The sequence below is a fragment of the Amblyraja radiata genome, chromosome 17, assembly GCF_010909765.2.
Source record: "Amblyraja radiata isolate CabotCenter1 chromosome 17, sAmbRad1.1.pri, whole genome shotgun sequence".
In the NCBI taxonomy this organism is placed as follows: domain Eukaryota; kingdom Metazoa; phylum Chordata; class Chondrichthyes; order Rajiformes; family Rajidae; genus Amblyraja; species Amblyraja radiata.
The window spans coordinates 19,061,440-19,073,694 of NC_045972.1; the positions used below are offsets into that span (position 1 = coordinate 19,061,440).

Here is a 12,255-nt window from a genome sequence, read left to right on the forward strand (position 1 = left end):
AATGAGCTGTCAGACCAATGAAAACGCCAACGTTGCACTATGTACCTTGTGCTGGATATACGGTTGATGTCAACACTGCAGTTGTGTGTTTTTTTGTTTAAAAAAATATTAAATCCAGTCTGCAAATGGATTTAATATTCCTCAAATCAAAACTGGAAGAAAATACTTAACTTTTGTCCCCAGGATCAGATAATGCTTGTTAAATTCTCACAGGTACGGCACAGGTGGTGCAGTGATAGAGTTGCTGCCCTACAGCGCCAGTGACCCGGTTCGATGCTGACTACAAATGCTGTCTGTACGAAGTTTCTACGTTCTCCCCGTGACTGCAAGGGTTTTCTCCGGGTGCTGCGATTTCCCCCCACATTTCAAAGACGTACGGGTTTGCAGGTTAATTGGCTTTGTTAAAAATTGTAAATCGCCCCTAGTGTGTTAGAGTACGAGAATCGTTGGTCGGCACAGACTCGGTGGGCCGAAGGGCCTGTTTCAGTCCTGTATCTCTAAACTAAACTAAATTAAAGTAGAGGTTGAAGTAAACACAACCAATAATGTCTATTGTACCCTTTACTATCCTTTAGACCAAAATCACATTCTGTTCAACATTCTCACGTCAAGTTAAAAAAAACAGCAATAGGCCATTTGTCCCCTATGAACCAGATTTCTGCACAGGTTTTAGTTATTAATTTATTGAATTTTTGATTATTATATTTATCTGTATTTATCTGCATTTACAAAATATTAAGCTGCTGCAAGTAAGAAATTACTTATTCCATTGTCAGTACATTTGACAATTAAACAGTTTGATGACTCTTGACTACATTTCCAAAGATTCAGTACCATTTGAGGGACAAGATGTCTTCTCATCTTAGTCCTGAAGGGCCAACCCCTTATTCAGAGTAAGTTGTGATTCCAGACAGCCCAGCCTTTGGGATCATCAACTCCCCTTCTAATTTATCAACCCCATAAGAACTTTGTTTGTTCAATGGATCACCTGTGTTCTTCTCAACTCAAGAGAATAATCTGCTTAATTCTCTTTTGAGCTGAGAGAATCTCACTCTCTCAAATATCTCAAATGAGACCGGTGAGAGCAATGGGAGGACCTATTCACTGGAGAAACTAAATAGAGATTGGGTGACTGCTTTAGGTGACTCTTAGTAATCCCGTTACCGGCAATGGGCCACCGAGAACAATGCAGGAACCCAGCGTGGGCTGCAGAGAACACAAGCCAGCACACTGGCATTGCTGCTAGCCACCCTGCCTCATAGCTCCAGAGACCCAGGTTCAATCCTGACCAGGTACTGTCTGTGTGGAGTTTGTCGATCTCCCTGTGATTACTTGGGTCTCCTCCGGGTGCTCCAGTTTCACCCTTCACCCCAAAGACATGTGGGCTTGTAGGTTAATTGTCCTTTGTATATTGCCTCTAGTGTGTGATGGGCAGTAAAATCAGGAGCAATTGATGCGCATGAGAGGCGGATAAAGAATGGGGGAAATGTAGCGTTAGTGTAAATGAGTGATCGATGGTCGGCATAGACATAGTGGTCTGAAATCCCGTCTCTGCTGTATGACACCCTGACCCTGACACTCTTTCTCTCTCTCTCTCTCTGTATAACACCAGGCAGACGCTTAAACACCCCACTAATAGTTAAACTGCCTGGAATGCACCATGAATCACATGTGTACATAAGAAAGAATGCTTATTAATGGTGTAACATTTCCTGTGCCAATCCCTTCTCCAGGTTAAATAATCCACGGTTTACCAAATCCAAACATTGGCTTCCTGTTTTAATTAACACATTAATACTCAATGAAAATCGAGTACAAAAGCTATCCTCAGGAATCTAGTGGCAAGCATCCATTTTACAGGAGACCTTACACAGAACAATGTATGGTATCATTTTGCAAAGCATATTTTGTCTATTTATTCTACAGCGGAAGAAATCATGATGGCTATCACATCTCTTTAAACACTTATGAATCTAGTTCCCTCATCTATGACTTTCCATACAAGATGTACTTCATTTTTCAATTGTGTTTGATCGAGGCATTCCTACACTAAGATAAACAAGCATTATATGTGGGGCTGGTTGGATTAATTAACAAAATTGTTTTCCACTGGAATTGGAAACTCCATTACTAAGCTGGAAACAGACCAGGGAGCATCTGTAGATAAGGTTAACTTTACAGGTCAAAGTCCCCTAGGTAGAAACAGCAACAAGTGAAAAGCAAGATGTAGGCACAGGAACTGCAGCTGCTGATTTGCAAAAAAAGATACAAAGTACTGGAGTAACTCTGCGGGGTCAGGTCGCATCTTTGGGGAACATGGATAGGTGAACATGGATAGGGATCATTCAATCTGACTGAAGAAGGGTCCCAATCTGAAATTATGCCAATCCATGTTCTCCGGTGATGCTGCCTGACCCGTTGAATTACTCCAGCACTCTGTGTCTTTTTTTTAAGAGATGAGTAAGTTAGTTTAGGTTAGAGAAAGTAGTGGGAGGGAGATAAAGGGCAAGGGGAATATCTATGATAACATGGGGCCAGGGTCACACCCGATCATACACATTCCCATTGTCCTATTTGTCTAAAGTAGAGAGACTGTCCTGAACCACGTCTGACTTATTTCCCCAATCTCTGCTCTCATGCCCCTCTCCTCCCATGATCCTTTCATTCTATTCCACCAACCTCCACGTCCAGTGCAATATCTGTAAGTTTCAACAAGATTCCACCACAAGCCATAGCTTCCCCTCCCCTTTCAGCATTCTGAAGCCTCCGTTTTTTTCACCTGGGCCACTCCTCCGTCCCCCCAACCCCACCCGTTCCATGCCACCGTAGGAGACGCTGCACCTGTCCTTTCCGACCTGCCCTTCCCATCATCCCAGAATCCAAACAGTCCTTCCAAGTGAAGCTGTAATTCACTTGCACTTCTTCCAATCTATTGCTGTGCATTCAATGCTCACTTAGGGATCTTCTGTTCACTGAAGGAACAAAATACAGATTGGGTGAGAGCTTTGGGTGTCTACTGTTAATCCACAGGGATAATCCTGAGCTTCCCATTACCAGCCTGCCTTCCACCCCACTCCAATTTTGATCTATCTTTCTTTGTCCTCCTACACCGTTCTAATGAGCCTCAAATTAAGCCTGAGGAATGGTAGGTCATCTTTCTTCGAGGACTTTGCAGTCATCCTGACTTTGGGGTCAAGGAAAGAGCATTCACGTCGCGGCCCTGTTTCAACCAATCTTTCCACCACCACGCACAAGACGCACAAGAAGCGCAAGACAGACACCATTGTGCAGATGCCGAGAAGTGTGTTCAGCTCTTGCTGAACAACTTCTAATCTTGTGTGTGGACTCGATAAGAAGAAGAGAAGATCCTGACTTTAATATCAAATGTTACAATTTATGGTGACTCACATTCTCGGTCTGTGTCAGAACTGGCCAAATTTGCTGTAAACCATTCACCTATGATACTGGCTCAGTTTTCTTTCTCTATGAGCACAGACTGATCCGCTGGGTACGTGCTACAGCCCTGCATTTCACACCTTATCTGATTGTTTACCAATATCTCATTCTCTCTCTGCCATCATTTCAGAGCTTTTGTTCCAATTTTTTTCTCTGGGACACGGAACCGGGGGGGGGGGGCTGCAGCCCCTCCACTTTTTTGGCGAGACATGCTTCATAGCCCGAAATTATCCGGCCCGCAGGTGTATTTTTTCTTAGGACCTCCGACAACCAATCTCAGAACAAGCGCATAGTGAGCGCGGCGAAACCACGACCAGCCGTGGCGGAAACCGACTGCCCCCCCCCCCCCCCAAAAACCCTCCCTCCCCTCAACTGCCAATCACAGCGCAGTTCACAGTCGAGATATGGGGCAGTGAATGAAGCGCTGTGATTAGCCGTCGATCTAATTTTATTACAGATTTTAAGCATCTGAATTTTTAAAATTTCCTTTGTTTGGCAACTACCAGCATTGTAGAAGGTGAATTAAATAGGTTGTGGTCCTGTTTTAGATCTAACAGTTCCTTTCCAATGAACGAGGCATTATTAACCATCTTTTCAAGTCACAATCAGCACTGCATGTTAGAGTCAATGGAAGCACACACTAGGGTATATCGAAATGCCACTTAAATTTAAGGGGCTGTCCCACTGCGGCGACCTAATCTGCAAGTTTAGACGAGTTTGCCCTTGACCCAAACTTGCAGCATGGTCGACACATGGTCTTAGGAGGTCCTATGAGGTAATTGGAACTCTCCTTCATGCTCGAGGGAAGTTCCCGCATACTCGCGGCCTCAGCATGTTGAAAATTTTTCCGCGAGTAAAATTTGCTCGGCATGGGTTTTTTTAACTCGTGGTGCAGTGGAGTGGGGTCGCTATTTAGTTACAGGCAGTCGAGGGCAGCCATAGGCAATATCCTTCTTAAAAGTGTCTCCACTCCTTCTCCCCCCCTTCTCTCTCCTTCTCTCCCCCCCCCCCCCTTGCTCTCTAAAGGACTTACCGTTACTGTGCAGCCGTCTTTTACCTTCCTTTTCATCGCAGGTGTGAATTTCAGACAGTGCGCGCGTGTGTGTGTGTGTGTCTTTGTGTGCGTGTGTGTGCGTGTGTGTGTGTGTGTGTGTGCATGTGCGTGTGTGTGTGTGTATGTGTGTGTGTGTGTGTGTGTGTGTGTGTGTGTGTGTGTGTGTGTGTGTGTGTGTGTGCATGTGCGTGTGTGTGTGTGTGTGTGTGTGTGTGTGTGTGTGTGTGTGTGTGTGTGTGTGTGTGTGTGTGTGTGTGTGTGTGTGTGTGTGTGTGTGTGTGTGTGTGTGCGCACAGTCGGTTGATCCACAGTTTCATTGCTGACGTCGATCCAGCTCGAGGTTTTCCAGGCGAGTGCCCTCGAGCTTGAAGGTCGAAGACACTCTTCTTAACTGGCGGATTAGGTTGCCGCAGTGGGACAGCCCCTTTATGGATTTAAAGATAACATCTGACTTCCATCACATCTATACCCCCAGAAATGCAAATTCATTGGTCCCGAGTTACCTCTTTTGCAAGAGTCGCCTCAAACTCTTGGAGTTGTTGCTGGAAGCTAATGTTTGGGTTGGCGTAGGATCGGACGGACTTCACTGCAAACAAACACTCCTCCCAGCTATGGTCCGTCACGGTCATGAGATAAGCCACCACCATGGTTGTGCTGCGTGAAACTCCAGCCAAGCTGTGCCACGGGAAGCAGTGGGATGATAAAGAAGAAAATACTGAATAACACATCTTAATGAAAGACCAACCGAAGGAGAAAAACACACATGGATTGAGATATACTAATCTGACACCTACCAATGGACGATGCAGCCCCCACCATGAATTCGGCTTTCATGGATAAACTTGATGCACTCCTTAAAGTATTGTATTCTAAAAACACAAATCAACAAAGCATTACATTATTTGACAACACCATAGAGGTACTGAATACATGGCAGAAGGTTTACGCCAGAACTGTATAAAACACTTGTTCAGTTCTGTGCTGAAGTTCAGTGTAAAGGTCTGGTAACCTCATTAAAGCAGTGGAACAATTTGTTACCAGGAAAAAAGGTTGGAAAGGAGAAGGTTAGTTGAGGAATGTAGTCTACATAATGTAGGAACAAGAATACGAGAACAAGAAGTGGAGCAGAAGACCACTTTGCTCCTCAAGCCTTCCATCCATTCAATATGATCATGGCTGATCCCTGCTGATCTCAACTCCTCTGCCGTTGTCCTAAATTCCCCAAACTATCGATGATTCAATGATACTTCAATGTCTCATGTACCTGTGTAACAGTGAAATTCCTTGCTTTTGCACACAATACACAAAGTATACAAAAGTGCCACAATTTTTCTGGCGCAGACAATGTTGCACAAAGTACTCATTAGTCATGTAGTCTCCCTTCGTGATCCGCGCCAACCCCTGTACCCCATCTGGCACCCTCCGTTCTCGGAGTCTCCCCCAGATCCCCCCACCAGGAGCTTCGTCATTCTCGGCACCCCCTCCTCAGCCGTACCCCCCTTTGTTGTCGGCAGCCCCCGCCCCCCATCCCCTGTTGGGTCCTTCTTTGTTCTCGGTGTCTCCCCCTCCCCCCCAACCCCCCGACTGTTAGGTTCCTCTTTGTCCCTGGCGGCTCAGCCTGACAAAAACTTGACAAAATTTACAAAAACTCTAAAACTTGTCTACCTCCACCTTACATACCTTTGCAGCACATCACGATGAAGACCTCTTAACATGAACGTCCGCTGGCTGTGAAATTGGTCTACAGCGATAGTGGAAAGCAGGCCCACAGTTTTAACCACACTCGGATTTATTTTCCATTCCCATTGAGCAGTTGCTGAGCTCAATGGGCAAAGGAGTCACATTGCTGTGTAAATGTGTGGACAGGTGCGTTATTTATTGACCATGAACTAACTGATCCTCAGAAGTGTTCAAAATAAATGAGAAACAGAAATAAATAGCATGGATAGTCATCGAGTCAAAGAGCTATAAAAAACAGAAACACACACTCTCAACCTCAGTCTGGGGCTTTTTTCCCTGGAATGCAGGAATCTGAAGGATGATCTTATAGAGGTATGTAAAATCGTGAGGGGCATAGAAATGAACGGTCACCGTCCTTTTTCAATGGGAAGAGAGAGGCATCTAAAACTAGAGGATATAAGATGAGAGGAGAATAAAATCAAATTTAATTCAAATTAAATGTCTTTTTTTTTAGTTCAAATTAAAATTAAAAAATGTAAAGGTACATCAGAGGCACTTTTTTGCCACATAGTGATGTGTATATGGAACAAGCTGCCAAAAGAAAGGATAGAGGCGGGTGCAATTACAATGTTTAAAACATATTTGGGCAGGTTCATGAATAGGGATAGTTAGAAGGTTATAGGTCAAACACATGTGAATGGGCACAAAAATCTGGAGTAACTCAGCGGGACAGGCAGCATCTCTGGAGAGAAGGAATGGGTGACGTTTCAGGTTGAGACATTTCTTCAGACCAGAAGCGTCACCCATTCCTTCTCCCCGTCAATCTTTGGTTTAAACCAGCATCTGCAGTTCCTTCCTACACATGTGAATAGCTCAGATACACATCTTGGTCGGTCTGGACTGGTTGGGCTGAAGGGCCTGTTTCCGTGCTGTATAATTAATGGGTCTGTCACTCTTTTCTAAACAAACTCCACACAAACAGCACCTGAGGTCAGGATCAAACCCGGGACTCTGGCGCCGTGAGGCAGCAGCTCTACCAGCTGCGCCACTGTGCTGCCTTCCAAATCTGAATCTCAAATCTCCACAAAGGCACAAAATGCTGGAGTAACCCAGCGGGTCAGGCAGCATCTCCGGAGAAAAGGAATAGGTGACGTTCTTCTTCAAATCTTCCCTTCTTCAGATTCAGTTTTGACCTGATACGTCACCTACTCTTTTTATCCAGAGATGCTGCCTGACCCGCTGAGTTACTCCAGCATTTAGTGTCTACCTTCAGCGTAAACCAGCATCTGCAGTTCCTTCCTGCTCAAATCTCCAGAACCTGATTGTGTTTCCAAATGTTATGTTGCTTTCTCTGTCTCTTGAAGCGGTCAGACCGTGACTATCTCTGTGGATAATGCTTCTAACTGGTGTTAAGCAATGGCATGTGTTTTCAGACCCTAACTTCAGACCCTAGATCCCAGTACCTTAACCTGTCAGACATTTCAAAGTGCACTTTCACACAACAGGCCATTGAGAGAAGGATGGAACAATCCTGGTGGAGTAGCAATAAAATAATTACCCAAAGGCAATTTAATTTAAATTTGCTGACCTTACAAGAGCAATTACATGGCTTAATCTTGTTAACAAGGTTGTTATAACTTTGCCCATGACACAAAATCAAATCTACAGATGAAGTTTTAAGTGCAAAGTGATGGGATTTATGTTCTTATACCTACATTTTCTGCCAGTGCTCACCCCTCAACCCCACTCCCCACCATCTAATTCTTTAATGGGGCGGCACGGTGGCGCAGCGGTAGAGCTGCTGCCTTACATCACCAGAGACATGGGTTCGATCCTGACTATGGGCGCTGTCAGTACAGAGTTTGTGCATTCTCCCTGTGACGACATGGGTTTTCTCCGCGTGCTCCGGTTTCCTCCTACATTCGAAGGTGCAGGTTTGTAGATTAATTGGCTTCTGTAAATTGTCCCTAGTGTGCAGGATAGAAATAGTGTGCGGGTGATTGTTGGTCAGCACAGACTCGGTGGGCCTGTTTATGTGTGAACAGATCATGACCCTGTCATCGTCTGACCAGAAACGTCACATATTGATGTAACCCAGTGATGCTGCCTGACATGCCGAGTTACTCCAGCAATTCATAAACGTTATTTAAAAACATGACATCCATCACTGTTTCCAGCATGTTAAGAATGAACCGTTCATAAGTGCATAAATTCATGTGATTGGAGCAGAAATAGGCTATTTGGCCCATCAAGTCTACTCTGCCATTCAATCAAGGCTGATTTATCTTTTCCCTTTAACCTCATTCTCCTGCCATCTCCCCATAAGCCCTGACACCCGTACTAATCAAGAATCTATCTATCTCTCCCTCAAAAATATCCTTTGAAGGCCACAGCCTTCTGTGATAATGAATTCCACAGATTCACCACACTCTGATTAAATAAGTTCCTCCTCATCACCTTCCTAAAGGAACATCCTTTAGTTCTGATGCTATAAACTCTAGTCTTAGACTCTCCCCCTAGTGGAAACATCCTTTCCACGTCCATTCTATCCAAGCCTCTCATTGTTCTGTAAGTTTCCATGAGGTCCCCCCCCACCCCCCCCCCCCCCCCCCCTCCCTCATTCTTCTAAACTCCAGCGAGTAGAGGCCCAGTGCCGTCAAACGCTCATCATACGTTAACCCTCTCATTCCTGGGATTATTCTTCTATGCCTCCTCTGGATCCTCTCCAGAGCTTGCACATCCTTACTCAGGTATGGCACCCAAAATTGCTCACAATACTCCAAATGCAGTCTGACCAGCATCTCATAGAGCCTCAGCATTACATCCCTGAGTTGTATCCCTATTTTGCATCCCTTTTTTTGGCGACTGACGTGTTCAAATAAGCAGATGCAATGAATCTAACCTGTGCCCACATTCACAAAGGTAATACATTCACAAAGGTAACCCGAGGATTGAGAAGCTGTGAGTTCACACTTGGAGAGAAAGTCAAAGAGCAACTCCAGTGAGCAATTCACAAAACCGGGAAAAACTGGCGAAACCTGTCGAAGAGGCATTGGCGGGAGGAGGGAGGGGATTGCTGTGGAGTAAAGGGCCTGTCCCACTAGGGCGTCATTTGCACGTTACAGGTAGCGCGCAAAGATTTTGGGAATCCCAAAATCCAGGGGCACTGCGCGCGACCGAACGTCACTGCACACGTCACCACTCACTGCGCGCATCATGTGCGTGTCACAACGCGTGCATCGTGACGAGTAAATTATGTCGCGTAATTGATGCGCAAATGGCGCCCAAGTGGGACAGGCCCTTTAAGGAGCCAGAGAACTGTTCTTGTAATGAAAGAAAATCTGATGTGTGACCGAGATATGAACCAGCAATTCATGCAGCAGTCAAATTCCCATATACATACAAGAAAAGGCAGCGAATCCTTGATTTACACAGCTGCTTTATGGCAATTGGGTTTCCTACATACTTCATTATTCATTAACAATCTAAACGTAGCTTGCAAGTGTTATCCAGTATTAAACCTTACATTGTCCTACTGTACAATTAAACTAGCACTTTATTAAAATTATGTTTGCCAGGCCTTCATGTGTGCATATTTTTTTTGTTTGGAGTAACAGGATGGAAACAGACCTTTCAGCCCATCGAGTGCATGCTGACCATTTATCACCCATTCACATTAGTTCAATGTTAGCCCATCCTCCCCATATATTTGGATTAATTCACAGAGGCCTATTAACCTAGAAGCCTGCACGTCTTTGGGATGTGGGATAAAAACAGAGCACCCGGAGGAGACCCACGTAATCACAGAGCGGACGTGCAAACACCACACAGGCAGCACCCGAGGTCAGGATCGAAGCCGAGTCTCTAGCGCTCTGAGGCACTGACTCCACCAGCGGCGTCACTGTGCCACCCATCGAAATGCAGGACTATGTTGTATTTGGGCCACGGCTGAGAACTAGGCAAGGGCAGTGCAGAAGGAGCACAAAGGACAGTGCAAGTGCAGGGGTAGGAAGTGATGGAGGCAACACCAAACACTGGCAGAGACAGAGAGGGTGGTATCAGCAATGTCAGTAATAGTGCAAAGAGAAGACGGCACTGGAGAAAACTTAGGAACAAAGATAGGAATTGAGATGGAATCATAAGGTCATGTGATAGAAGCAGAATTAGGCTATTCAGCCCATCAAGTCTATTCTGCCATTCAATCATGGTTCCCTCCTAACCCTATTCTCCTGCCTTCTCCCCACAACCCCTAGCCCCAATCATACACTCATTCAGTGCTGAAACAGGCCCTTCAGCACACCCCATCCATGCTGAACTAAATGTCCCTTCTGAGGTTATCCCATTTGCTTGCATTTGGCTCATCCCCTTCTAAACCTTTCCAATCCAGGTATATGTCCTAATGTCCTTTAAATATTGTTGTTGAACCATGATAAAAAACGTTAAAATAACTAATTATTGACACTAAAACTAATTAATTGATTGGAAGCTTTAGTGGTATAAAACAAGGATTATGAATCTGGCACTTTGAGAGTAGGAAATGGAAATTTTTAGTTTGTAATCTAGTGAACAGTGACAAGTGATTTCACATCAGTTGAATTCACATCCTATGGCAAGTTATTTCTGGAGTCATTCAGGTCATCATAGCATTATACAGCACAGAAACAGGCCTTTCGGCCCAACTTGCCCATGCCAACCAAGATGCCCCATCTACAATAGTCCCACTTGCCTGGGTTTGGCCCATATCTCTCAAACCTTTCCTGTCCATATGTTCTTGAGATCTACATGTCATCTTTGACTTTGGACTTTGGAGATACAGCGTGGAAACAGGACCTTTGACCCACCGAGTCTGCACCGACCAGTGATCACCCTGTAGACTAGTAACTATCCTACACACACTAGGAACAATTTACAATTAACAGAAACCAATTAATCTACAAACATGTATGTTTTTGGAGTGTGGGAGGAAACAGGAGCACCCGGAGAAATCCCACGTGGTCTCAGGGTGAAAGTACATACCCGCATGGAGTTTTTCCAGGTGCTCTGGTTTCTTCCAACACACCAAAGACATACAGGTTTGTAGGTTGATTGGTTTCCGTAAATAGTAAATTGTTCATAGTGTGTAGGATAACACCAGTGTACAGGTAATCACTGGTCAGCATGGACTCAGTGGACCGAAGGGCCCGTTTCCTTGCTGTATCTCTAAAATCTAAAGTCTAAAGAGAAGGGTCCAGACCTGAAACCTCACCTATCCATATTCTTCAGAGATCCAACTAACAGGTAGATTTACTCCATCACTGGTGTGTTTGTTTGTAAACCAGCATTTCCTTGTTTCCATATCAACAATTCCTTTCACCCCACATGGTGGAACAGTGACACATCTAGTAAAGCTGCTGCCTCACAGAACCAGAGATGCTGGTTCGATCCTGACCTCGGGTGCTGTCTGTGTGGAGTTTGCAATTTCTCCCTGCGATTGCGTGGGTTTCCTCCCACTTCCTAAAAGACGTGCGGGTTTATAGGTTAATTGGCCTCTGTAAATTGCCGCTGGTGCGTTGGGAGTGGATGAGAAAATGGGATGACATAGAACGTGTGTGAATGGGTGATCAATCTTTAGCATGGAATCAGCGGCTGAAGGTTGTTCCAATGCTGTAATTCTAAAATCATTACACTGTGCTGCTCCATTCCCTAAGTTCCTCTTACCTTTTTTTTGCTCTAGGTTTCAAGATCTGGCGGCCTGAGCACATTTTATAAAACAAAAATTAGGCCATAATTGGAATATGGTTTACAGCATGGTCGCTAATTGTGGCTGTTGGAAGGTCATGATTGCTTTGGAGTGAGAATCCTGAAATTCTCCAGGATTTTGCCTGGGATGGAGTCTTTCAATAATGAGCAGAGATTGAGCTGCCTGTGAAGATTTGACGTTTCCTCATTACAGAAAATTGCAACAGACGTAACGCTAACACACCATCCCCACCCACAAAGGTCTTTGGCTGGTAGTATAATTGGAATCAGTGAGTGCCGGACTCTCTCTCTTTCTCTCTCTCTTTCTCTCTCTCTCACTCTCTCTC

At 44.9% G+C, this 12,255-nt stretch overlaps 1 protein-coding gene across 1 annotated transcript in view; it reads right to left on the reverse strand.

Annotated features, from left to right (window-relative positions):
• Positions 1-12,255, reverse strand: part of dusp22 (dual specificity phosphatase 22) — an 83,496-nt gene that overhangs the window by 13,470 nt on the left and 57,771 nt on the right. Inside the window, exons 6-7 of the mRNA XM_033035819.1 lie at positions 5,305-5,379; positions 5,014-5,185 (exon numbers count right to left, since the gene is read on the reverse strand). Coding sequence (XP_032891710.1) covers positions 5,014-5,185; positions 5,305-5,379 — 247 coding nt within the window. The remainder of the gene's footprint in view (positions 1-5,013; positions 5,186-5,304; positions 5,380-12,255) is intronic.